This window comes from Prionailurus viverrinus, chromosome B1 (assembly GCF_022837055.1).
Source record: "Prionailurus viverrinus isolate Anna chromosome B1, UM_Priviv_1.0, whole genome shotgun sequence".
NCBI lineage: Eukaryota > Metazoa > Chordata > Mammalia > Carnivora > Felidae > Prionailurus > Prionailurus viverrinus.
This window is the reverse complement of record NC_062564.1, coordinates 171,133,264-171,161,256: the sequence shown is the minus strand read 5'-3', so window position 1 is coordinate 171,161,256 and position 27,993 is coordinate 171,133,264. Positions and strand designations below refer to the sequence as shown.

The 27,993-nt window shown below is 37.6% G+C and overlaps 1 protein-coding gene across 3 annotated transcripts; it reads left to right on the top strand.

Moving 5' to 3' along the window:
* The first annotated feature begins 3,342 nt into the window (after positions 1-3,342).
* TMEM33 (transmembrane protein 33) lies at positions 3,343-26,779 on the top strand. Of its 3 annotated transcripts, XM_047857282.1 has the most exons (9): positions 3,343-3,503; positions 3,688-3,760; positions 7,513-7,607; positions 8,088-8,275; positions 12,599-12,666; positions 14,085-14,218; positions 18,340-18,423; positions 23,575-23,695; positions 24,570-26,779. In XM_047857282.1, the coding sequence occupies exons 2-9, from the start codon at positions 3,716-3,718 to the stop codon at positions 24,573-24,575; spliced, it is 741 nt and encodes a 246-aa protein (XP_047713238.1). In that variant the 5' UTR covers positions 3,343-3,503; positions 3,688-3,715; the 3' UTR covers positions 24,576-26,779. The 3 variants fall into 3 exon arrangements, with proteins under 3 accessions (XP_047713238.1, XP_047713236.1, XP_047713237.1); XM_047857280.1 differs by lacking the exon at positions 24,570-26,779 and having other exon boundaries at positions 23,575-23,973; XM_047857281.1 differs by lacking the exon at positions 24,570-26,779 and having other exon boundaries at positions 3,466-3,578; positions 23,575-23,973.
* Positions 26,780-27,993: the final 1,214 nt, after the last annotated feature.

Genomic DNA, 27,993 nt, shown 5'->3' with positions numbered 1-27,993 from the left:
TAGTTTGAAATAGGTCATGGTGGCAGCATTTACAACATGGAAACACCAGCAAGCATGACAAATCAAGGCTATTTATTATTTTGTTGATTGTCTAGACTTAAAAGTTATGGTCAAGAATGGGGTGCCTATGTGGCTCAGTCTGTTAAGAATACGACTCTTGGTTTCGGCTCAGCTCTTGATCTTGTGGTTTGTGTGAGCAAGTCCTTGAATTGGGCTCTGTGCTGACAGTGCATGGAGCCTGCTTGGGATACTCTCTCTCCCTCTCTCCCTGCCCCTCCCCGTGCATATGTGTGTTCTCTCTCTCTCTCAAAATAAATAAACTTTAAAAAAAGTTATGAAGAGCTTGTTAATATGGATGAAACTTAAAAGTGTGTTATGCCTGTAGCTGTTAACATTGTAAACAGCAGTAAAAATTGAGTAAATATTCTTTCAGTATTCAAAAACCGTTATTCACTGCAGAAAAGAAGTTGATCACATCATTGTTGAAAGAGTGAAGTTTCAATATATGTTAGTTGTTTCACTTTGATTTTATTCCTTAACAAAAATATCAAACAACATTCACAGAATTATGTTGGTTCATCAATAGCGACAACATGTTGCTCTGGATACAAAAGTTCAGTAAAAATCAACAAAAGTGCTTTGTGAGAATCAATTGTTATATGGAACTTAAGCAGAGAACATTTGAGGTTAATATTTTTTTAATAAGAGCATTTTTTTTAAGTAGGTTCCATGACCAATGTGGGGCTTGAACTCATGACCCCAAGCCCTGATACTGAGAGTCATATGTTCTACCCCATGAGCCAGCCAGGAGCCTCATCAGAGGAGTTTTTAAATCAATAAAACATATATTCATATATATATATGTTTTATATATGTTTATATATATGTATATACATATGTGTATATACATATATATGTATATATGTTACATAAATATGCTTATAAATAATATATAATGTTTATCTATATATAATATATAATAATATAATATATAATATATATTTAATGTTTATATAATATATATGTTTATTTATATATGTTTATTTATATATGTTTTATATGTTTATATACATATATACATATGTGTATATACATATATATGTATATATATGTATATATGTTACATACATATGCTTATAAATAATATATATATAATGTTTATTTTGAGGGAGAGGGAGAGAGAGAAAGGGATGGACGCTTAACCGACTAAGCCACCCAGGTGCTCCCAAACATATATATTGCTATGGACTAAAATTCATGTGTTGAACCTTAACCCCAATATGACTACATTTGGAGATAACACCTTTAGTAGGTAATTAAGTGTAAATGAGGTATAAGGGTGTGGTCCTACCAATAAAACTGGGTGGCCTTATTAAAAACGGAAGCGAAATAAGTCAGAGAAAAACAGATATCATATGATTTCATTCATATGTAGAATTTAAGAAACTTGACAGATGAGAAAAATAAGATAAAAACTGAGAGGGAGGCAAACCATAAGAGACTCTTAAATATATAGAACAAACTGAAGGTTGATGGGGGTGGGGAATGGGCTAAATGGGTGATGGGTATTAAGGAGGGCACTTGTTGGGATAAGCACTGGGTGTTGTGTGTAAGTGATGAATCACTGAGTTCTACTGAAGACAATACTACACTGTATGTTAACTACCTTGAGAATTAGATAAATAAATAACTAAAGGGAAGCAAGAGTTCTCTCCTTTCCCTCTCCTTACCAGGGAAAGGCCATGTGAGCACACAATGAAATGGCAGCCACTTACAAGTCAAGAAAAAAGGCTTCAGAATGAAACTTTCCTGCCAGCACCTTGGTCTTGGACTTTCCAGCCTCCAGAACTGTGAGAAATAAATTTCTTTTGTGTAAGCGTACAGTATTTTGTTATGGCAGCCCAACCTTAGACAGACAGACAGACAGATGAACACACACACACACACACACACACACACACACACACACACACATACACACACACACTCCTGATAGGTACCTAAGTATTTGTAAGCACTGTTAGGGAATGATAAGTGCTACAAAAATACGGAGTAAATGATATATGAAGAGTGCAGTGAAGGTGGTGCTTTAGATAACCCAGGCTGTAGATCATGAGGACCTGAACTTGGGAAGTGACCTTAGAAAAACAGAAGTTTAGGGGCCTGGGTGCCTCAGCTGGTTAAGTGTCCTACTCTTGGTTTTGGTTCAGGTCATGGTCTCATAGCTTCAAGGATTCGAGCCCCACATCTGTCTCTGTGCTGGCAGCAAAGAGCCTGCTTGGGATTCTCTCTCTCTCTCTCTCTCTCTCTCCCTCCCTCTGTCTCCCTTTCTCTCTGCCCCTTTTCCACTTGCACTGTCTGTCTCTCTCAAATAAATAAATAAACTTAAAAAAAAAGAAAAACAAGTTTACATGGCTTCAATAGGGCACCATTTGACTTGTCAGCTAACTGCCTAGCACCTGGACTGCCCATGGATATTGGCTATTTCTCCTGTAAGTATGTGAAACATTCCAACTAATCCTCTGAGTTTTAGTTTGCTCCTCTGATCATCCTCTATCCTATTGCCAGAGTGATGGTTCTAAATCTCATGATATCACTACTTCTGCTTAAAATTGTACCATGATTCCCTGGATTTCAAGGTCAAGTACAGATCCTCTCCTTAGCACATCTGCCTACCCCTCTATCCCAAATCTTTTACAATCCACCTCTCTCTGTCCCACCCCTCCCCCAACACATACATCCCTTCATTCTAGTCATACTGAACTAGTTCCTTGACTCTGTCCTGTTGCTTCATGAACTTTCTGTTGCTCTATCTGGAATTCCCTCTCCTGTTTAGCCAACTTCTCCTTGTCCTTCAAAATTTAGGGCCAGAATTACCTTTTCCAGGAAACCTTCCCAGACTCTTTCTGATTTAGGTACCCTCCACTGTGGCCTCTGTCCATATTACACAAGCACTATGCTGTGATTTCGGTTTGTCTTTCCCACAATCTGTGTCATATTCATTTTTTTACCCTCCATGCCAAGCATTGGGGCCTGTCACATAGCAGGTCTCATTAAGTACTTGTTGAAAATTTTTATAATTAGGACCACAGGGCTTAGCGAGCCTGCGGAGTTAAACAGCAAAGAAGACATTTCTACGGCTTCTGCATAAAAGAGCAGAGAGATTTTGGGGTTTGGACAGGGACAGAGAGGACCGTCTGGGAGCTGGAGAAGCGGGAAAAGTTGCTTCGCCACCCTCCCTTGTTAGCTTCCACAACTGGAGTACAGGACAGGCGAAACTGAAATAAGAAAAACTACATTTCCCGTCATGCCTCAAGACACCGCTATCGGTTTCACCTCTTTGTCACCGCCTCTTCCCCACGGAAGTAAAAGGAGCACTTCCAGGTTCGGCAAGAACCTGGAGCCGGGGGTGTTAGATCGGCGCCGTTGGGTCTTGCTCCGAAGCTCCGCCTTCTCTCCGGTTTTTCTAGAAGCCCGGCTTTGCTCTTGGCAGTGTCGTACAGGTATTTTCCGGCCCCTTTGGGTGCTCCTAAAGCAGTTCGCTGCACCGGAGCGGGCGAAACTTTTCTTCTGTTGAGGTTCGGAGTTCCCCTAGGGCGCGGCGGGCTCGTTGCACGGTGCAGGGAAACCGGTTATCGGAGTCGTGGCCCCGTGCTTACATCCCTTTTCTTCCCTTACCGATTGCAGCGTCCGAGGCGCGTGTGCGAATCTCCCCATGGCAGAAACGGCCCCGAACGGCCCCCAAGGGGCGGGCGCAGTGGTAAGTGAGCGAGCAGGGTCTTCTGGGTTGGTTTATAAGAGTTAGAACGGAGCAGGAAGTGTTGCTCAGTTCCGAGGCGTTTCAGCTCATCGCTTAAAGGGCCTGGGCTTAGTGAGTGAGGTGGGGGTAGCGTAGAGAGAAGAGATCTTGAGAGCGAAGATGTGGAGGAAGCTACAAGTTTTTTGTTGGTAGCGACAGTGGGCTGGCCTGGAGCAGGTGACCCTCACCTGTATGCCAAGGAAATTGGGCCGCCTTGCCTCTTCCCCCCTCTCGGTCTCTAATTGTCCTAGGTTCCAAGGTTGAAGATGCCACCTGAGGTGGTGCCGTGACACAGGCCTCATTCTGCACAGGCGTGCTAGGAGAGAACGTCTCTCTGCCCGTTTTATGCCATTATATGGAAATTACGCAGTGAGGGGGGAGGGGTCTTTTTTTTTTCTTTTCGTCATTTTATCCGTACCTTTTTTTTTTTTTAACGAAGAGAGCTCATGCAGATCTGCTTAATAGTTATTTGTATTGCTCTCTAATTTTAAACACTATGAATGTGTGAATTGAGCTTGTCTCTTTTTCCTTTTTAAGCATTTTGCAACATTTCCACTTATATACACAAATTTTCTTTTTTCTTGATTTTGCTGAGCCATTTAAGAATTAGTTGCATACACAATGATGGCCAACTCATACATACTTAAGTATTCTTTTACATGACCACGATGCAGCCATTGTGGCAATATTTGCAGTTAAATTTGAGAAATTTAACACTGATACATGCTGTTACCTTATTTACAATCCATATTCAGATTTCCTCAGTTGTGTGTTAAAGTGTCTTCCTCCTCATCCAGGATTCAATCTAAAAGCATGCATTGCTTTTACTGGCCTTTAGTCTCTTTTCGTCCAGAATAGTTCCCTTGCCTTCTTCCTCTTGCCATTTTTGACTTTCAAGAGTCCAGACTTGTTCTGCAGAATGCTTCTCAAATTGAAGTTGTCTGGGTTTTTTTCCCCCTGGTCACTAGATTCAAGTTGAACATTTTGGCACGATTGTTGTTACATAAGTGATAGTCTGCCTTTTTCAGTGCACTGTATATATCAAGAAGCATTTTATGTTGATTTATTCCGTCATTGCAGATACTAAGTTTGATTATTTGGTTCAAGTGGTATCCACCAGATTCTCCACTGTAAAAATACTTTTTTTTCTTTTGTAGTTGAAAACTATTCTGTGGCATGATACTTTGAGACTGTGTGAATAGTTTTTCCACCTAAGTAGATTTGTTGACTATAACATGGTTAGATTGTTGTCTCTTAAAGTATAAACCAATACTTTTTTAAACCTTTTTTATTGTGTACTAAAAGAGAGATATATAAAGTATTCAAAATGAAACACAGAGACCAGTGATTTATTGCAGAATAAACACCCTAAACAGTTTTGTTTTATTTTTTTTTAAAGATTTTATTTTTAAGCAATCTCTATACTCAACAAGGGGCTTGAATCCACAACCTGGAGATCAAGAGTCGCATGCCCCATTGACTGAGCCAGGTGCCCCTAAACAAATAGATTTTATTTTTTTATTAAAAATTTTTTTTTGTTAATGTTTGTTTATTTTTGAGAGAGACAGGGACAGAGGTAGGCTGTAGAATCCGAGGTAGGCTCCAGGCTCTGAGCTGTCAGCACAGAGCCCGATGCGGGGCTTGAGCTCATGAACTGTGAGGTCATGACCTGAGCCGAAGTTGGACACCCAACCGACTGAGCCACCCAGGCACCCCTAGATTTTATTTTATTATTTTTTTAAGGTTTTTTTTTTTTTTTTTTTTTTTTTTTTTTTTTGAGACAGAGACAGAGCATGAATGGGGGAGGGTCAGAGAGAGGGAGACACAGAATCTGAAACAGGCTCCAAGCTCTGAGCTGTCAGCACAGAGCCCGACGCGGGGCTTGAACTCATGGACCTTGAGATCATGACCTGAGCCGAAGTCGGCCGCTTAACCGACTGAGCCACCCAGGTGCCCCATGCCCCTAGATTTTAAAGAACATGTTGTAAAATTAAGTTTCAGTCTGAATATTTGTGGAGAAACTGAGTACAGTAAGCTAGATTCGTTCTTCCACTTGGCTACTTGTGATCATTTAAATTTAGAGGAGTCACAATGTAGTAGGTTTGGCTAGAATAAAACAGACATCTTTCTTTTCTTCTTTATTTCTTTCCATTTCTCCCTCCTTCTTTCTCTTCCCTCTTTCTTTCGTAGGCTCCACACTCAACGTGGGGCTGGAACTCATGACCCTGAGATCAAGAGTCAGACACTACCAACTGAGCCAGCCAGGTGCCCCAAAAAAGGGATTTTTCTGAAATTACCTGCATATTGTTATAAAGACATGCAGTAAAACATCTTTGGATTTTAAAATGTACTTGCATTTTTTTCAAAAGCTTTTTATATAGTATTTCAAAAGATAATTAAGTTAGATTGCTTAGAGTAGTGTTTTTAGACTCCACATTAAGATTCGTAAATGAATTGTGAAATCAGCATAGTGGAAACACTAAGTATTTCTTAAACATTAAATAGAATACAAAATACCAAAAGCCGTCACACATAGGAAGGATGATGTTTTGTGAAGCTTCTGTTTACTTGTATATCCGTGTATGTTTGTGTCGAACCTTGATGTAAAAATTAACATAGATTCTATCAAAAAAATGTAAAAGCCACTTAAGAATTTGAATACAAGACACATTTTTAATGAGAAATCAGATTTTTTTTTTTTTTCCAACGTTTATTTATTTTTGGGACAGAGAGAGACAGAGCATGAACGGGGGAGGGGCAGAGAGAGAGGGAGACACAGAATCGGAAACAGGCTCCAGGCTCCGAGCCATTAGCCCAGAGCCCGACTCGGGGCTCGAACTCGCGGACCGCGAGATCGTGACCTAGCTGAAGTCGGACGCTTAACCGACTGCGCCACCCAGGCGCCCCGAGAAATCAGATTTTAAGTTATCCCATTAGTGATAATGGATACATCTTTGGCAAATGCAGCAAGGGCAAAGAAAGATTGAGAAAAAATGGAGAATAAAGTGGTATATGGGAGTTTAATCTAGGGCCATTGAAACTAGGGTAAGATGTATGGGGCGGTTTCCAGGGGATGAAGAAAGTCATAAAATTGGAGAGGCAGGTGCTATTTAACATTTGACAGCCACGTTTTGGACAGAGTATCTCAGGCCCTTCTTTATACGTAAGCAAATTATCCACAGGCCAGTAAGTTCAGTAGTGAGTGACTATTATCATGGTTTTACATTTCTCCTTTTGCAAGGTTCATTTAATTCAAAGTGGCTTTATGTAATGCCTTTTTACTCAAATCTTAAACCTACCTATTTGAATTTGAGATTTTTCTAAGAACAGACACTATGGTTCTCTTGAGAGCAATTAGTTCTTATTTAGCATTCTTTTAAAAGATGAAGCCAGTATTACAAGTGTTGAAGGAATACAGACAATTGTAGTTAAATTTCAGTTCAAAGGTTTCTCAACTAGTCTGTATTTTTTAAAATATCAATTATTTTTTTTTTCTATTTAAGTACTTTGGTGCTTTCTGCATTAAAGCCATAAGGTGTTTGGATGTGTTACTGAGCGTATATGTGAAACAGCTGCCCTAAGAGTTTTCATTTTGATTTTAAATAATTGCTACAGGGCTGTTAAGACATTTTGAATAGGAGTAAAACTGTAATCTTCATTCTTAGATAATTTGCAGGTTTAGTTCACTACAATATTTTTCTTTTTAAATTTAGCAATTCATGATGACCAATAAACTGGACACGGCCATGTGGCTTTCTCGATTGTTCACAGTTTACTGCTCTGCCTTGTTTGTTCTGCCACTTCTTGGGTATGTATTACACAGATTTCTGCCTTTGATACTCAGTTCAGTCGGTTTTTATGGACTACCTTTTATGTGGAAGACTTGTTAAACTGCAAGAGTTTCAAGGACAGATAAAATGCAGGTCTCCTTTAGGCACTGATAACCCAGTAGTAGTACCAACTGAAGGAATATTTTATATCGTGTGCTTTGTGAAAGTTGACATCAAGTTGAAAATCAGAAAGAAAATGGATGTGTGGGGATGAGAGGAGTTCATATTTTTTGCCTATTTGACACTTTAACCTAATAGGAGGAACGCCTGCTTTATAAAATTCAATTGGGTATGTATATGAAGTGCTGCTTCTGAGAAGGTATAGTAGGTTCAAGTAATTTTTTTCTATTGACATGGAAGAGATTTAGGTGTTGTGCAATGATGATGCAATCCACAAAGGAGGAAGAGACATGGTAGTTGTTAAGTCTCATGATAACCTCTCCTCTGGTAATTTGCAGGTTGCACGAGGCTGCAAGCTTTTACCAGCGTGCTTTACTGGCAAATGCTCTTACTAGTGCTCTGAGACTGCACCAGAGATTACCACATTTCCAGTTAAGCAGAGCATTCCTGGCCCAGGCTTTATTGGAAGACAGCTGCCACTACCTGTTGTACTCACTCATCTTTGTCAATTCCTACCCGGTTACAAGTATCCTTTTTGTGCTTTCTTGATGAGGAAATCGCGTATGAAGCATATAGACGATTCTGATTATTTTTTGCAGTAGGGAAGGTTCGACAGTAAGGGGTTCCATGAAGCCTGGGTTGGTTGGTTTGTTGGCACTTAATTTGAATGAAGATACATTTAGTGTAAGAATTTCTGACTCTAAAATGTAAAGTCTAAATTTGAAGAGCTGGTGTGGGGATTTTAAATTTTGTGTCTTTGTTCCTGCCTCTTGTAAGCCTCTCTGTTGGCAATGGATAGTGTGAAGTTCAGATTAAAAGCACAGGACTGTGGAGGACTTATTTTAATATTTAAGGTTTTTTTATTTGATTCAATCTTCTTTGGGAAAGTGCCCATATATCTTGCTGTAAAAAAGAATCCTCGGCTCTTTCAACTCCGTGTGAGCTAGAAACAAATGGAAATTCATTAAGAAATAACCTATTTAAGAGAGAATTGGATAATTAATACAATAAAAATACTAGTATTTACTGTGGATAGAGGAGAAAATAAGGACACATGGGTATCTGTTGAGCTAATGAGGATTAAAGAACTCCTTTGGAATTGTATGTTTACACATTTCAAAAGTGTGTTGGGTGATAAGTGGTTTTCTAAAAACATGGGGGAGGGTTGGGGAAGAGGACTTTAGTATGTTTGAGAAGCACTGGATCAAACGGCCTTCAGTAGGTTTCTTTACCATAGGACCTTTGATCTACTAATGTTCATTGTGAGGCGAAAGAGTTGGGGGAAGGGCAGAGAGAGAGAGAGACAGAGAGAGAGAGAGAATCCTAAGTACGCTCTATGCTGTTACCACAGAGTCCAGTGCAGGACTCAGACACATGAACTGTGAGATCATGAACTAAGCTGAAATCGAGTCAGATGCTTAACTTACTGAGCCATCCAGGTGCCCCAATACTAATCTGAATTAAAAAAAATTTTTTTTTCAATGTTTATTTATTTTTGAGACACAGAGGTGAGTAGGGGAGGGGCAGAGAAAGAGGGAGACAAAGAATCCGAAGCAGACTCCAGGCTCTGAGCTGTCAGCACAGATAGCTCCTGAACCCCGAGATCATGGCCTGAGCTGAAGTCAGATGTTTAACCGACTGAGCCACCCAGGCACCCCAATACTAATCTGATTCTTAAAAGTAGTTGGGTATTATGTTAGTAAATAAAGATGAGCCCAAAGTCATATTACAGAGTTGTGTTCTGATCTTTGCATTTACATGGGTGATGCTGTCCTTGATGTCTAGCCATGATAGGTACTTGTAGACTTTTCACCCTTTTTATTTTCTGAATAGTTTAAAAGTTACATTTAAAGCTAAGATTATGAATCTCTTCTAAGGATTTGTGAATTATAGAATGTTAGAAGTAAAAACTTGTTAGAAATCTGTAGCTTTGAGGCACCTGGGTGGCTCGGTTGAGCATCTGACTCTTGATTTTGGCTCAAGTCATGATCCCAGGGTCGTGGGACGGAGCCCGTGTTGGGCTCTGCACTGGGCATGGAGTCTGCTTAAGATTCTCTCTCTCCCCCTGCCCCGCTCACATGCACTGCCTGTTTCTCTCTTAAAATAAAAAATAAAAAAATCTGTAGCTTTGATGACACTTGACCTAGGAAGTGAAGTTAGTGTCAGAGCCATGATTAAAACCAACATGTCTTGATTCCCTTCAAGGTTCTGTTTTCATTACTTGCACTGCTTCTGCAGAATCAGGCTTTAAGTTAGGATATGTGTCAGAGTTTAAATTTAACTATTTAAGAAGCAACAAGATTTTACAATAGCCTTAGAGAAGAGAGTTGTAGCTTTCATCAGTTCCAAAGTGATCTATGATTGATTAACAAGTATAAAGCTATATTGGGGCGCCTGGGTGGCTCAGTCGGTTAAGCGTCCGACTTCAGCTCAGGTCACGATCTCGCGGTCTGTGAGTTCGAGCCCCCTGTCGGGCTCTGGGCTGATGGCTCAGAGCCTGGAGCCTGCTTCCGATTCTGTGTCTCCCTCTCTCTCTGCCCCTCCCCCATTCATGCACTGTCTCTCTCTGTCTCAAAAATAAATAAACGTTAAAAAAAAATAATAAAGTATAAAGCTATATATACATGATCTCTACTGAGGAAGTTGGCATTTTACTTAATTCTTGTGTGTGTTGGGGAAGAATTGGTTAGGATGTTAATTTGGAGAACTACTAGATGAGAGGTAGGATTTTTGTAAACCTTGGGTGTAGATCACTGTCATCTTTGCCAGTTGGAAATTAGGGACCTTTGGATCTAATGAGTTATAATGAATGAATTTGGTACTCTTTGTGTTACAGTAATCACAATTTCCCATCACACCAAGCATTCAGTTAATGTAGAAAAATATAATGGTTCATTTCCTAGAAACTGCAAATAATTTTTTTAAATAAGGGTAATTTAAAAATTTTTTTGATTTTTTTTTTTTTTTTTTTTTTTTAAAGTAAACTACCCCAACGTGGGACTTGAACTCATGACCCTGAGATCAAGTCACATGCTGTGCTAAGCCAGTCAGGCATCCCAGAAACTGCAGATACTTTTAGGCTGAGTATTTTTGCCCTTCATGATGGATGAACAGTCTCTGTCATTTTAGGAAAATACTTTTTTTTTTTTTTTTTTTTTTTTTTTTTAAGGATTTTTTTTTTTTTTTTTATGAAATTTATTGACAAATTGGTTTCCATACAACACCCAGTGCTCATCCCAAAAGGTGCCCTCCTCAATACCCATCACCCACCCTCTCCTCCCTCCCACCCCCCATCAACCCTCAGTTTGTTCTCAGTTTTTAAGTCTCTTATGCTTTGGCTCTCTCCCATTCTAACCTCTTTTTTTTTTTTTTTTCCTTCCCCTCCCCCATGGGTTCCTGTGAAGTTTCTCAGGATCCACATAAGAGTGAAACCATATGGTATCTGTCTTTCTCTGTATGGCTTATTTCATTTAGCATCACACTCTCCAGTTCCATCCACGTTGCTACGAAAGGCCATATTTCATTTTTTCTCATTGCCGCGTAATATTCCATTGTGTATATAAACCACAATTTCTTTATCCATTCATCAGTTGATGGACATTTAGGCTCTTTCCATAATTTGGCTATTGTTGAGAGTGCTGCTATGAACATTGGGGTACAAGTGCCCCTATGCATCAGTGCTCCTGTATCCCTTGGATAAATTCCTAGCAGTGCTATTGCTGGGTCATAGGGTAGGTCTATTTTTAATTTTCTGAGGAACCTCCACACTGCTTTCCAGAGCGGCTGCACCAATTTGCATTCCCACCAACAGTGCAAGAGGGTTCCCGTTTCTCCACATCCTCTCCAGCATCTATAGTCTCCTGATTTGTTCATTTTGGCCACTCTGACTGGCGTGAGGTGATACCTGAGTGTGGTTTTGATTTGTATTTCCCTTCATTTTAGGAAAATACTTGACAGTGTTTTTGCTCTCGTTTTTCTTGACCTGGCAGAAATTGGGGTAATAGATAGGATCTTTTGAGCAATTTTCATTTTTCAAAAAGCTGAATGAAAGTTGTATATTTATCCATGACATAAAGGCAAACAATTGAACTTAAATATGTTTGTAATTAAACTGATGAGACTTTGAATTAACTGTACACAACCCCAAATACACACGTTTTATTCAGTAAAGGTTGAGAACACATGGCTGTACAAGCTTCATAGGTACGGTATCTTGAAATAATAGGGATCTTGTAGGAAAGAGATAATGGGGATCTTATAGGAAAGAGATAATGCAAGATCTTTAGTTGAGGAAAATTGGTGAGTCCTTTTTTAAAGTTTTATTTTTCATTTTTATTTTACGTGAACTCTACCCCCAACGTGGGGTTCAAACTTAGCGCCCCGAGATCAAGTTGCATGTTGTACAGACTGAGCCAGCCAGGCACCCCTGGGGAAGTACATTTTAAACTGTTCCCCACACTCTTTCCTAAGCAGTTGTGGTGAGGAAAGCAGTACAGAAGACTGTCTTTGAATTTGAAGGCAAATTCTTTTGTCCAGGATGGCCTTGTGGAGTTAAAAGCTGTCATACTTAAGGCTTTGAGGTGGCCTAGATTTCAATGTAATTGTTTACAATATTTTATTATCTAATAGAAAAGGAAACTTTTATCACTTTAATTTTTTTCATAAAAAAACTGAGCTTTAGAAACTGAAATTGTTTACAGATTAAAAGCTTCATTTGGTTGCAAAGTGTATCAGTAAAACAAAAGCCACCGCTGAAGTCATTTTTGCAGGTGCCATTTCAGATCTATATTGGGCATAATACCAAAGTACTTAATAAACATTAAATTTTTTCCTTAATTGTTTTCTTCAGTGAGTATTTTTCCTGTGTTGTTATTCTCCTTGCTTCATGCTGCCACATATACGAAAAAGGTCCTTGATGTAAGTAAAGCTGTGGTGTTTTTTTGACTTCTGGATTGCAGACTGTTGGCATGAATTTGAGTTCTAAGACGTTTTGGCATTTGTCATAAAAGTTTCCTCCATTCCCTACAAACTTGTAAATTATTAGTGATTTGAAAGTTTTAAGTTTGAAATTTTGTATTTAAATTTCACAAAATGGATTTTGTAGGTAAAGGATTGTATTGCAGATTACCCCCTAGTTTCCAGAGGAATTTCTGAAGTTTGAAATAGACCTTTTTGTTTAAAAAAAAAAAAAAAAAAATCTATGTTTTAGGTTTGGTAAGTCGTCAGAGATCTCCTCTTCTGTCATTGTTTAATTTTAACATACCGGGTAAGTAGAGTGTGTTGAATTTCTTTTATGTTAATATTCAGAACTAAAATATTCCTAAAATATTTTCTTATTCCTGGATTGGAACATTAAGCCCAAGTTAAGTGTGCCAGGCAGATTGACTGCATATGCACTGACATTTGAATTAAAACATACAAATGTTTGCCTTGTGTTGACAGTTTTCTTTTCTTTCTAAAAAAAATTTTTAATGTTTTTTATTTGTTATTTTTGAGAGAGAGAGACAGTGTGAGGGGCAGAAAAAGAGGGAGACACGGGATCTGAACCAGGCTCCAGGCTCTGAGCTGTCAGCACAGAGCCCGATGTGGGGCTTGATGAATTGTGAGATCATGACCTGAGCCGAAGTCGGACACTTAACCGACTGAGCCACTCCAGGCATCCCAGCTGTCTTCTTTATTCCTGTAGTTCTTTGGTCATAGTGGTAATTGGGCTCTGTAATTTCTGCCTTTATTTAGCTAAGGAGTCACAAATACCTTAACTGTATTACTAAGTAGTCAGTTTTTGTTAGACTGGTTAGATAGAAATAACCACCATTTTTGTGTGTGTGCAATAATCTAGTCTTTTTTACAAAAAATAAGGCATGAAAATGACTTACTACTGAAGTTGTCTTTGTAATTTTTCAAATACACAAAATACAGCAATGCAGGAAAATACACTAACTTTTACCTTATTTTGCAAACTTTCATATTACCATTTCCAAAATAATTTTCTTTTAGTTGTTTTGCCTGTTGGCTATACTGTTTATCTGAAGAAAGAAAATAACTGAATAATCAAAAATGCTGTGAGGGGTGCATGGGTGACTAGGCCGGTTGAGCATCCGACTTCGGCTCAGGTTATGATCTTGCGGTTTGTGGGTTTGAGTCTCGCGTCGGGTTCTGTGCTGACAGCTCAGAAGCTGGAGCCTGCTTCAGATTCTGGGTATCCTCTCTTTCTCTGCCCTTCCCCTGCTCACGCTCTGTGTGTGTGTCTCTCTCTCAAAAATAAACATTAAAAAAAATTTTTTTACATAAAAAAATGCTTCATTATTTCTAATGTTTGTTTTCTTATGTTTTAGGCGAAGGGTTCAAATAGTTTACCTTTGCTGAGATCTATCTTGGATAAACTAAGTGCTAATCAACAGAATATTCTGAAATTCATTGCTTGTAATGAAATATTCTTGATGCCTGCTACAGTTTTTATGCTTTTTAGGTAAGAATAAAAATACATTGGTTTTGGGAGGCAGATGACTAAGTGATCATAATAAATATAATAACTCAAATTTTATCCTGCTTAAATCTGTTCAAGATTAATATTAGCAACCATTTTTCTCATTTTATTATAGAGAATCTGAGACATTATGGTAAACTTGGGAACTTGTCTTATCGTTCCTTGTGATTTACCACTTAACACTTCGAAAATGAATTTAAGAACCACTGTCTTTGAAAGAGTCTTGGGAAGCCTAGATTAGTGCATTCTGCCATTATTTAGATGATTTTTCTTCTAGAAAGATTGCAGAAAAATTAGTCTGGTAGTAATAGTAGCCTAATGTCACTTCTGTGTTTTGTTTGTATTTTAATTATACAAGTAATGCATGAATAAAGAAAGTTGTCCTGTTAAAAATTAGAAGATCAGACTGATACTGACCCTTCCTATCAAGATTCTTGCATTTAAGTTTTAAAACTACATTTCTGGGGAGATGGGTGGGGGAATGGGTAAAGTAGATGGGATTTGAGGAGTGCACTTGTGATGAGCACCGGCTAATCACAATAATAAATAAATAATGAATGAATGAATGGGAGGATAAGTGTGGATGACATAAACTTTGGTTACCAAGTCAAAAGTTTTTCTCTGTCTCTGTAATGTGTTTTTCTTTGTTGTGGAAAAAAGTGACTAGTTTCAAAGCCAAATTGGGAAAAAATAATTTGAATTGGGGAAAAAAATGAAACTACATTTCTGCCTGGATTGTTGCTTTTTCAATTTTTAGTTTCTCTAGTAGTAGGACATGATAGATAAATGCTAAAATATCATTTGACTGTGAATCCTTGTTGCAGTTCTGTACTCTCCTTCTGGTATGTGTATATGCATGTAGTACTTTTAAATGTTTCTACAGATACATAGAAAATGCATATTATGGGGGTGGGGTTTAGTTTTTATTTTACACCAGAAGTGCCATAATGCCTCATTTGTCTGCATCTTGCTTTTTTCGTGACCTTTATGTTGACGGATACAGTTCTGGTTTGTTCCATTTAATGGCTTTGTGGCGTTTGGTCATATTAATAAACTGCATTTTATTACCTGTTTCCCCTATTAATGGGGAAACATTTGTTTCCAAATACTTGCTTTTCCAGATATTGATGCAGTAAACTTACTTTTTTTTTTAAAATTTTTATTTATTTAAGTAGTCTCTACCCCCAACATGGGGCTCAAATTGATGATGCTGAGATCAAGAGTCACATGCTCCTACAACTAAGCCAGCCAGGCGCCCCTCTTTTTTACTGTTCTACTTATACTTTTCTGCCAGTGTTTTCTCTAAACCAGAAATGATTTTGTTGAGGCTGCACTAAGTGCATTTTATATTTATTAGACCATGCCAGATTGTCATCTAAGATGTCTGTATTATGTTTTCCATAATCTTACTAATTTGAAAAAACTTATTTTTGTTTATGAGATACTTCATTTTAGCGTTCATTGCCTTTAACTGGTGAGATTTTTGCATGTCTGTTTTTTTTAGCAATCTATAAGCTAGAAACAAAGTTTTACAGGTTTCTTCATAAATACATCTGTTCTTTTAAGTAATGTTTTTCTCTGGAAACTCCAGGATCCCACATGTTGCTCAGGTTATAGGGTCACAAGCTAGATAATATAATCTAAGTAAAGTCTGGAATAGCACAGGGGAAGACTTCTTATTGAGTGTTGGGGATTTGGACTCTAATTGATATAATCATTAACTTAGCCTTTTGAGCATTGATTTTACACATATAAAAAACTTAAATTTTAGGGGTGCCTGGGTGGCTCAGTCAGTTAAGTTTCTGACTCTTGATTTCGGCTCAGGTCATCATGATCTCATGGTTTGTGAGATCAAGCCCAGTGTCAGCACAGAGCATGCTTGGGATTCTCTCACTCCTCTCTGTCTGCCCTGCCTCGTGCTTGCACATGTGCATGCCCTTTCTGTCTCTCAAAATAAATAAACAAACTTGGGGCACCTGGGTGGCTCAGTCAGTTAAGCATCTGACTTCAGTTCAGGTCATGATCTCGTGGTCCATGGGTTCGAGCCCCGCGTCGGGCTCTGTGCTGAGAGCTCAGAGCCTGGAACCTGCTTAGGATTCTGCATCTCCTTCTCTCTCTGCCCCTCCTCCATTTGCACTGTCTCTCTCTCTTTCTCAAAAGTAAATAAACATTTAAAAAAATTTTTTTAAATAAACTTAAATTTTTAACAACATTTAAATTTTAAAACAAAATGATTTTAATTTTTCAAGATTGTTGTAAAAGAGATGAGAATTTACCAGAAATATTAGAGGAATCACTTTGTTTTTCTAAAAAATTAAAGTAGGTTATACGGTTTTATTCAGTCACTAGTAGGGAAAGCTAGTGATGCTCTAAGTATGTCACTTGCATTTAACACAAACTATGAAATTAAAAATAATTTAAAATCATTATTCCTTAGATGACCCCTTCATGATAGAAGCACAATCTAAATATTAGAAGGCTTCATTAAGTTGCTTTTTTCACAGTATTGCTTCAAGCTTTGTATTTAAAAATGAATGTAAAAAGTCTGTGAGTTTACCTCATGTACACAAATATGCGTGTAAAGAAAGATAAAAGGAAGGTCCTAGTAGCTTTATTTATTTGTTAGTAGAGAGTTTGTTACATTGTAGTAATGCATAAGATGAACTGCTTGAATCTGTAAAAAGAATGAGGTAAATTTATGTGTTATGAAAGGGGATGGTCTCCAAGATATAATAAGTTAAAAGTTTGTTAGGAATTGTGTAGGGTGTTCCCCTTTTTATATTTTGGGGGGTGTGTATTTAAGGGCATATGTGTATATTTTTTCTGCTTCACTTTCTTCATCTTTAAAATGGGAATGATAATGTCACTTCCATATTACAGTAAAGTGGATTCAGTGAATTGTAAACTGAGCACTGTATTAGTGTTGGCATTATACACACTTGTGCATGGAAATTTCTGGAAGGATATTTTAGAGACTGAGCTGTAACTCTGAGGAAGAAGCTAACTTGGATGATGGAACATTTGTTTTTCATTGAATTTTATTTTCTGTATTTTTTATAGTATGTGTTTATTTCAATTTGAAGAGTTAAAGATTTGTCACGGGATTTATTGGGGAAAATGGATGTAACACATTTAGTTTAGTGCTTAGTTTGTAATCACGTAAATTTGTATTATGAAAGTAATATCACAATTTAAAAGAAAAGACAAAAATTAACTTTAAAAAGCCACGTTTAGCATCTTTAATGTATTTCCTCAAAAAATGTTTTAAAATACCATTGTAATAATACGTATAGTTTTATACTCTGCAGTCTTCAAAGTTGCTGTATTGTTCTCGTAATCAAGATTTTAGGTAGTTGCATCCTAACTCCATCAAGTAAAGATGATATACTTAGCTTTGCTACCTAACTACCCACATTAGGTTGTTGATACATTTAATTTGTAGTTATTTGCAGTGAATGTCTTAATTCAGATAGTTTTTCCTGGGAAAAAAATTCTTGATTTAGAATTTCATAAATAAGTATATGGCTCTTGGGTATTGTAATTGTGCTTTTTAACCAAGAAAAATAGTTAGAATAGGCTATGTAAATTTACTAGAGACCTGTATAATTACAGGTTTTTTTGTTTTGTTTTGTTTGTATAAAATGAACCACTTTTCATTTACTATGTCATAAAGTTTCACAGTTTGATATCAATTATTAGTGGTAATTATGGAAGCATACATTTTCTGATTTAATAGCTTTTAAACTTTTTAAAAGTAATACATAAATACATGTTTGTAAAAATTTAAACAATAACATTTTACTTTTTACCAATCATTTACATTCTTGTATTTCCTTTTTTTTTTTTAAAGTAAGCTCTGTGCCCAACCTGGGGCTTGAACTCACACCTTCAAGATCAAGAGTTGTATCCTCTACTGACTGAGCTAGCCAGGCGCCATTCTTTTATTTCCTTTTTAAGAATAACTTTGATTTAGACCTGATAGATATTATCTTGACCATTTAATGAACGAAGACACATTCCTCAATTAAATTGCCTTTAAGTTTTGAAAGTATATGTATGAATTGATAATGTATATTTCTTACCCTTGTATTTGTTTATTTCAGTGGTCAAGGGAGTTTGCTCCAGCCTTTTATCTACTATAGATTTCTTACTCTTCGGTATTCCTCTCGAAGAAATCCATATTGTCGGTAAGCTGGTGATTAGTTTAAATGTTTTATTTGTTGAGAGTACTGTGAAATATAGTATGTATAATTTTTAAGAGTTATTTAGCTTTTATGTTTAGAAGCAAGTGTTATTTTGGTAAATTCAAGTTCCAGGCCTTAGTAGGGTTGGTAAGTAGACCAGATTTACCTTGACCTCCACTAAAATAGTATTCAAGTTTAAGGAATTTGAAGATGTTTAAGACATGAGTCCCAGTCTCAAGGAACTTCCCTAATTGAAGAAGCAAAAGCATGCATCAGATAATAAGGAAACAATAGTTCAGGATACAGTGTTCACAAACCATTGTGATGAATTGTTACGTTTGCTTTGTCATATCAATAGTATAGTCCAAGGTAAGGAGAAATCAATGAGCCAGAAGATAAAACAGCCCATCAAAGTTTCACAAAACAGAGATTTTAATGTGTTAAAGAAGAATTAAAACCTTTGAATAGTCATAATAGGTAAACGCATTTTAGGTAGGAAGAGAGTAAGAGCACAAGTTCAGAGACAAGAAAGAACAAGCCATGTTTAAGGGGCATTGAATAGAACTGTTGGACTATAATGCAGATTCTGAATGGTGAGTGGTTGCAGCTAAGATTAAAAAGGTATAAAAAGAAAAAAAGGGAGGGGTGCCCAGGTGTGGCTCAGTTGGGTGAGCGTCCGACTTCGGCTCAGGTCATGATTTGCAGCTCATGGGTTCGAGCCCCGCATCGGGCTCTGTGCTGACAGCTCAGAGCCTAGAGCCTGCCTCGGATTCTGTGTCTCCCTCTCTCTCTGCCCCTAATCCACTCACATTCTGTCTCTGTCTCTCTCAAAAATAAACAAACATTAAAAAAAAAAAAAAGGTATATTGGAGCTATATCATAAAACTTCTTGGATTTCAGGATAACAAGTTTGGAATTTATCTTTTAGATGTATGGGAATGATGGTTTGGGCATGATCATATTCTTCTGATAGCTTTGTGCAAAATAGTTTAGAGTGGAAAAATTGAGGAGGCAGGGAAATATTTTAATGAATCACTGTAATGTTCAGGAATGGAGATGTAAATGATACAGTTATGCATGACGATCTCAGAAATTAGAGTTAATCTGAAATGAATAGCTGTCTTCAGTAGTTGCTTAGATCTGTTACTGAGAGACTAATGTTAACATAGTTTTTGTTTTTAAATTTAAAGTAAATTTATTGTGTGGGGTGCCTGGGTGGCTCAGTCAGTTAAGCCTCCAACTTTGGCTCAGGGCGTGATCTCACAGTTCGTGGGTTTGAGCCCCACGTCGGGCTCTGTGCTGACAGCTCAGAGCGTGGAGCCTGCTTCTGATTCTGTGTCTCCTTCTCTCTCTGTCCCTCCCCACTCACACTCCGGCTCTCTCTCTCTTTCTCCTCTCTCTCTCTCTCTCTCTCTCTCTCTCTCTCCTCTCTCTCTCTCAAAAATAACATTAAAAAATAAAATCATCGTGTAGTAGAATCCGTCAGAAATACAATGAGTGTATTAGCACAATCCCTATTGTATTTTCACAAGCAAAGTAAAAAGAACTGAAATTGAATGCTGGTCTCCATCATTCTCCAGGTGTGTAACTTTAGGCAAGTTATTTAAATTTTAATTTCTTCATTGGTAGAGAAGAACAGCTCCTGGGGGTGAAATGAAGTAATGTTTTAAAGAGCTTAGATTCTGTTATATATAGTTTTTTAATTTTTTAATTTTATTTAAATCCAAGCTAGGTAACATATAGTGTAGTAATGATTTCAGGAAGATTGTTATGTTCTTAATACATAGTTTATTTTCCTTTTTCTGTGATTCTGATAGTCCTTTGAGGGGCTTTTATGCTCTGTTAGTGTCTTACAGTACTTCCTAAAATAGAGCTTACTTCAGACACAGATTCTTTTTTTTTTTTTTTTTAAGTTTATTTCTTTATTTTGAGAGAGAGAGAGAGAGAGGGCATGAGTTGGGGAAGGGTGGGTAGAGAGAGGGAGACAGACCATCCCAAGCAGGCTCAGTGCTCAGTGTGGAGCCCAGTGTGGAGATTGATCTTACAAGTGCGAGATCACAACTGCAAGATCACGACCTGAGCAGATATCAGGAGTCGGATGCTTAACCGACTGAGCCACCCAGGTGCCCACAGACGTAGATTCTTAATGAGTCCCTAGTCACCAGTAAACCTTCAGTTTTACTTGATTCCATGAGTGTTTGTCCTTTTTCTTTCTAGTTCATGTGTTCATTTCGGATATTATCTTTGAGTTCCCTGCCCTAATATCCACTTTCCATCAGCAGATCTTTCTCTGCTTCTTTATACCCTCTTCATCTCCCATTTTCTCCACATAGCCTTAAATTGGATTAACACACAGATTTAGAAGTGTCCCGTGGGATAAAAAAGGAACGGATAGCAGAGGATCCAGGTAACGCAAATATGTGTTAGTAAACATTTTCAAAGATCTCCCATAAGCACGTAAAACAAATCAAAACAGTAGAAAGGTAATGGGAAATATTTGAGCTTATAAACATTGATAAACATCCTATCAAACTATATTTTCTATGCTACACTTTTTTTTGTTAGGGATTTTGAGACTATATTTGCCAGTTGTACCATATTCACTTACGATATTCATTCTCAAGTTAGTGGTTTCAGTCCTTTGTAGATTGGCCAGCCACCAGCCACATCTGACTGTATGAATACAAATTAATTAAAACCCATAAAATTTATAACTCTGTTCCTGAGTCATATTAACCAGTTTCACGTGCTTGAAAGCCAGTGTGGCTGATGGTCACTGTATTGGACAGCACAGATGGACATTTCATCATCGCTGACACTTCTGTTGTCAGTGCTGCTCCAAAGGAGCTCTGTGACTTGGTATAGATTATGCCAGAGATAGAGCCAGGAGTGAAAGAACTTGCCTTGTGACTAGAACAAGCCATGACCTCTTTAGGCCTCATCTGTAATCTGAGAGATTTGACTAGAGTATTTTCAAGGTGCCTTCTAGTTTTATTTGAGTCATTTATTCAGAAGACAGTGATTGTGTGTTGGTGATAACAACTTTATGTAGGATTAAAGTACCTGCTTTGTAGAGACTTGGAGCTGAGTGAATTATACAGCTGAGTAGGTCAATGTGATGATGACGGCTCTGTGAAAGCTCAGAAAACTGAGGGAGGCAGATGAGAATTCACTGAAGAGGTGATAACAGAAGTCAGGTCTTTTGAAGTCTGAGTTCTGGTACGTGGGTCCCTGAGAGGGCATGTTGCTTGAATTAAGAAGTGTATAGGGGAGTCATGAAGATCTGTGCCTAGAAGGGTAAGACAGGGACTAGAGCATGAAAGGGTTTGGATTTTATTTCAAGAGAGGAAGAGCATTTGAAGTTCATATTGTGGAGAGTTTGGGAACATGATACAATCTGATTTAGAAATATTCCAGAAGATGTATTACAGGCTCCCCAAGAAGACAAAAGGACTGATTTGGAGACTGTGATTAGTCCAGAGCCTGAACTAATTCCGTGGTAAAATAAAAAGGGGATACATTTGAAAGATATTTAGGAGGTAGGAAGTTAGGGGTTAGGGAAGAAGACCAAGATAAGGAAGCCCTCAAGTTTATGGCCCGGGAACCTAGGAGAGTTGTGTGTAATGGGTCTGTCCCAAAGATAGACACAAGAAGGGCAGGTGTTTGGATAAATGTGCGTCTTTCCAAATTTTCTTCCTGCTTTTGTGTAAGAGCATGTTACATCCTATTTTAAAACGATTTTTACTTTTTCCTAACCAGCAAAATAACCCTGAAGATACAGAAAGGTAGAACACAATTGTCTTTATGTAGAATGAGTCAGCACATAAGTGAAAATTCAAAAATGAATAGTCAAGAATTACTTGTGATGATTCAGAATCTCTTAAAAATTACGGTTCAGCCAACATACATGATTTTGTGTCTGCTAGCGTGTACAATACGTGTGTGATGTGTACAGTATGTGATAAGGGGTCCTCTGGAGGCAGCAAGCACAGTTTAAAGTCCACAACCTCTTTGGAAATAAATGTACAACATAACTGGGATATAGGAGTCATGGCAGAGAGTGGGAGGAGACGAAGCAGAAATTTCAATTAAGACCAGGAGGGCGGGGGTACCTGAGTGGCTTAGTTGGGTAAGTGTCCAACTTCAGCTCAGGTCATGATGTCATAGTTTGCGGATTCAAGTGCCGCACTGGGCTCTGTGCTGACAGCCCGGAACTTGGAGTCCGCTTCAGATTCTGTGTCTCCCTCTCTCTCTGCCCCTCCCCCGCTTGCACGTGTGTGTGTGTGTGTGTGTGTGTGTGTGTGTGTGTGTGTGCGTGTGCGCTCTCTGTCTCTCTCAAAAATAAACAAACGTTAAGACTAGGAGGGCATTAGATATTAAGGAGTTGGACTTCAGTCTGAAGGTAAATAAGCTGGTTTGATGAGTGGAGTGATCCAACTGGGAAATGGCCTTCATTGAACATCTTCTGTGTTGTCTCATTTAAATAATCACACCATGACTGACTTCAGGAAGTACATATTCCTATTTTATAGATGGGAAAGCTCTGAGAGGCATTACGTGTAAGGCAGTAGTTTAAGGAAAATGGTAGGTGGGATTGCCCATGGTATATAATTTTCACTTCCTTGCTCTCTTTTTTTAGAACTAGTTGAGTTTACCTAAGGTAATATGAAGATGGTGTGACTCTATTAAGAAGATATAAATCACTCCTAATCCCAGCCCTCAGAGGTCACCATTTATTAGGTGCTTTTGTTAAATAAACTCCCTCAACCCCCCTCCCCCATACACACAAACAAAAGACACAAATGTTGATTTTCAGAATTTTATTTTGTGTATTTCCTACACATTGTAGTTAATTCTTTTACCTCGGATTTTTTTTTTTAATGTTTTATTTATTTTTGAGACAGAGCATGAATGGGGGAGGGTCAGAGAGAGAGAGGGAGACACAGAATTGGAAGCAGGCTCTAGGCTCTGAGCTGTCAGCACAGAGCCTGAGGCGGGGCTCGAACTCACGGACCACGAGATCATGACCTGAGCCTGAGCCACCCAGGCGCCCCTACCTCAGATTCTTTAATGGCTGTGGGAAATGCCTTCATCAGCATTTGCTTTGTATTCTTTTTCCTTTGGTTTCTGAAAGAAAACTATTTTATCTTGCAGGACCTTGTTCAATGAACTGAGGATTGTTGTTGAACATGTGATAATGAAACCTGCTTGCCCACTGTTTGTGAGAAGACTTTGTCTCCAGAGTATTGCTTTTATAAGCAGACTGGCACCAACAGTTGCGTAGTCTAACATCCAGCTAAGTTATATATAATATAAATAAGCATTATTAGCAGTTGGTACTTCTGCTAGGGGTTGTTAATTCCAGGTGTAAAACTGACCTCAGTCCAATTTACATAATTTACATAAATGCATATCAATGGAAAAGTAATCATTTTTCTGGCATGTTAAATCAAGCCTTTGAAAAAAATTCCCCGAGAAAATTTTACTCTTCTGTGTTGTTAATGATTAAGGAAGTTTCTATCGTGTGATAAATGTATCAAAAAATTTTTTAAATGCTGCTGTGCCTTTATCATGAAGTACATTTATTTCTCTTGTAAAAGTAGCTTTAAAATTTCTTTCAACCTAATGGGTACCCTGAATTTATATCTGGCATGATTTCATCATGGTAATATTAACATACATGAATTCATTATATTTTGAGACAGTATTCTTTTGCCATTCAGTAATTTTGGTTGATGATTTTAAAAGAAGCATTTACCACTGTATTTAATTTCAAATTGTTACTGATTGATTTTGTGCTGCTTTGTTAGGGTTTATTTTGGATGTACCATTATGAGAGAAATTCTGCATGCATCTTACGCTCTGACCTTCCAGAATTTTATTTCCATAATTACTTAATGTGGCTTTGAATATTTTTTAGAAAGGCTGAACTGTTAAGCTTATTAGCCAACTGGGTAAATATCTGGGGTCACAACTGTTTTACATTGGAAAGCAGTAGTTCCACAGCTTTCCTTGCAGAGATCCGTAAAGTCACCTTTCTCAAATAGGAAACACTTTTACAAATGTGGACATGTAGAATATTAGCATCAATATAGTTTCTAGAATTACCTAGATGAGACTCTTGACTGCCAGTTCTCTTGGTTTCTTAGGCTTGAATTTAACAGGCAGTGGCAGCAGTTCAGATGTGTTTTGAAAGGAATATAACTGGAGATTGAATATATGCCTGTGCCTGGTGTCTGTTCTGAAATAATAATGAAGATTATCCTGTAGACTACATACTTACCCATGAAATCTGATTTAAAAGGTTAGATGGAGAGGTTTATAGGTAAGATAATTGGTTGGGGATGGGGCTGGAGAGGACTTGGGGGGGGGGAAACTGTGTATTTTAATTTCATAACGCATAGGTAAAATTGGGAGTATAATATGTTAAATCCTGTTTGTTGAGCTGCCGTCAACTTCTTTATAAAATTCATTCTGATCTTTATTACTGTTGCATGATTGGGAATGTTTAAAACACTGCAAAAATTTTAGTACACAGTAATGTAATGGTTTTTGTAACCAGTTTTCTTCTGTCTGCACGTAATTGGATTTCTCAGATAAATTCATTAGTAACTTGTCAGTAACAGTTTTCAGTTTATTCAACTTTCCCATCTCTGGAAATGTGAGATCTACTTGATAGCTCAACTGTAGCCAACTTTTTTTGTATTTTTGTAATATTTATCTACTAAGTTAGAAAAGCAGCCTCATGAAATACAGTTGATTGAGTGGGTGGGTGTGTGGCTAGCCTCGTTATCATTATATATATAATCTGATGGTTTTAAGAACTAATTTTCTAGAGCAATAAAGTGGCTGTAATGTTAAGTAAACAGTATATTATGATTTCTAATGATGTCTTTAAAAATTAAGTCTTGAATTATATCAAGAAATTTTGGCAGCTGAAGGTATATTTATTTTTAAGTTACTAGTTTTTTGTCTACAATTTTTTTTTAATCTGGAGATAATTTTAGATTTATAGAAGAGTTAAAAAAATAGTACAGAGAGTTCTTGTCTACCTTTCACTCAGCTTCCCCTTATCCTAAATCTTACAACATTTATCAGAACTAAGAAATTAGCCTTGGAGCAATACTATTAAAGTATAGAACTCATCAGATTTCACTATTTTTTCCATTTATTAATTTTCTTTTAATGAGCTGTTTTTACTCTGATTGTCTTTTACTTTTAATGACCAATAAGTATGCCTTTGAGTTTTTCCTCTTCAGTTTGGAAATTACTGTTGGTGAAAAAGATTTATCTAAAGGAAATGATTTCATGTTGGTCTTAACAAAAAGAATTTTAACAGTAAAACTTATAATTTAGAACATTCTGTGCTTTAAAAGGTGAGCCTTTTAATCACATAACAGGATTCTATTTCTGCTATGCTCATATTGGACTGTTCTTTAAAGGAAGGCTTGATTTTTAAATAAAATACTCAACTCATGAAAAAGTAAATTTTACAATTTGAGCATTACTAGATGTTTAGTTTGCATGAGCTTGTAGCTAGGAATTCTGCAATATGAATATGTAGAACCAACTGATTTGGCATCTGAAATTACAGCATAATATGTACACCTATCAAATTAAAATTAAGGAAATAAAGTAGCAGTATATGGAATGAATGAAGTAGGAGAAACTGTAGCATAGGTGAACCTATTTTTACTTCCAGGTTTGAAAAAGTTGCGTTAACATCCAGGATATCTAATTCTTTAGGAAGTGGTGTGGTGCTGTTGTCCTTCTAGCACTTTTTGAATTGAACCCTCTTGGACAGGTGGAAGCCTAACACAAAACCTACTTTTGTTAGAACAAGAATTCTGTGTTCTTTTTGTATATTTGATTCCTCATGAATTTAAACTCTGTTTCGTAATCAGTCCAAAGAGAAATTTCTTAAATTGTAGTTTGTATTTAAATTTTCTTGCAATACAATTCACCAAAGTAGATGCTCCTGGAAGTAAGTAATTAAATTTAGATATTTAGAAACTTCCCTTACAGGGAAAATCAAGGCATGCTGATACTATACCAGAAGTTAGGAAAGACTTAGGAGGTCTATTTTATACTCTGAATTGTAAAGCTATCTGAATACTCTTTCTAAAAATCACGATGAAAAATTCTGAGTAGGCTTGTATGTTTAGTATATGAATATTAATCATTTTGGAAAGGAAAATGAGTGTATATGTAGTAAGATAAGTGGAACCGGGAGACTTAGGTTTTTTTTTTTGTTTTTTTTTTTCAATGTTTATTTATTTTTGGGACAGAGAGAGACAGAGCATGAACGGGGGAGGGGCAGAGAGAGAGGGAGACACAGAATCGGAAACAGGCTCCAGGCTCTGAGCCATCAGCCCAGAGCCCGACATGGGGCTCAAACTCATGGACCGCGAGATCGTGACCTGGCTGAAGTCGGACGCTTAACCGACTGCGCCACCCAGGCGCCCCAGACTTAGGTTTTTTTTAAAGTTTGAGATCAGAGTGAATGAAATTAGCTTTGAGGGATTGTGGTTAAAGACTCCTATCCAATCCTGAGGAATTTATTTTGATTAATATAGTGATTCTGAAACACATCTCCCACTCATGCCCACCCAAGTCCCCCTAGGATCTGCGAGCCTCAAAGCTACCCAAATTTAGACTAATTTTGATTCTTTTTTTTTTTTTTTTTTTTTTAATTTTTTTTTCAACGTTTATTTATTTTTGGGACAGAGAGAGACAGAGCATGAACGGGGGGGAGGGGCAGAGAGAGAGGGAGACACAGAATCGGAAACAGGCTCCAGGCTCTGAGCCATCAGCCCAGAGCCTGACGCGGGGCTCGAACTCCCGGACCGCGAGATCGTGACCTGGCTGAAGTCGGACGCTTAACCGACTGCGCCACCAAGGCGCCCCAATTTTGATTCTTAATTCTGTAATGAAAACGTCAAAGGAGAAAGTAACCACCGACAGTTATGTATATATATGATCAGTAGGTGGCACTCTTTCCTCAAGTAGCCCCGCCCCCACAGTTGTTTCACAGCCCCTGTTGGAAGGTTAAATGCCACCCAAAGTGGCCTGTAAAACTAAGGACCCGAATTCCATGGCCCTTTTTAATACGTAATTACCCAGAACTCAACAAATATTTTCCAAATATGAGTACATTTAAAAAATAATTGAGATGTTGAAAAGCTGGAAGTAGTACCCTGTTAATGTTTGCTTTCTGGCTAAATGATAATATAGGCCACAATTGGGAGTGGCCTTATTCAGGTCATGGGCTCTGTTTTGTTTTTTTCTTTACAAAGAGTGCCTAAATCAACCTAAATACACCAGTTATAAAATTGTTCTTTTTGTTCGTTCACCTTCATTGTCAGGTGTGTAGAAGAATGGTACTTAAAATTTTTCCGTGGTCATTTTGTAGGTGTACAAGGTATATCCAGTTCAGCTTCTTAAAATTTAGAGTTTTCACAGTAATATAAAAGCATATTGAGAATTTGGGTTATCGTATCAACAGTGGTACCTAGATTTGTAAATTGAGTTGCAGAGACAACTGGTTTCTCTGTAAACCTTATTGGAATTTCT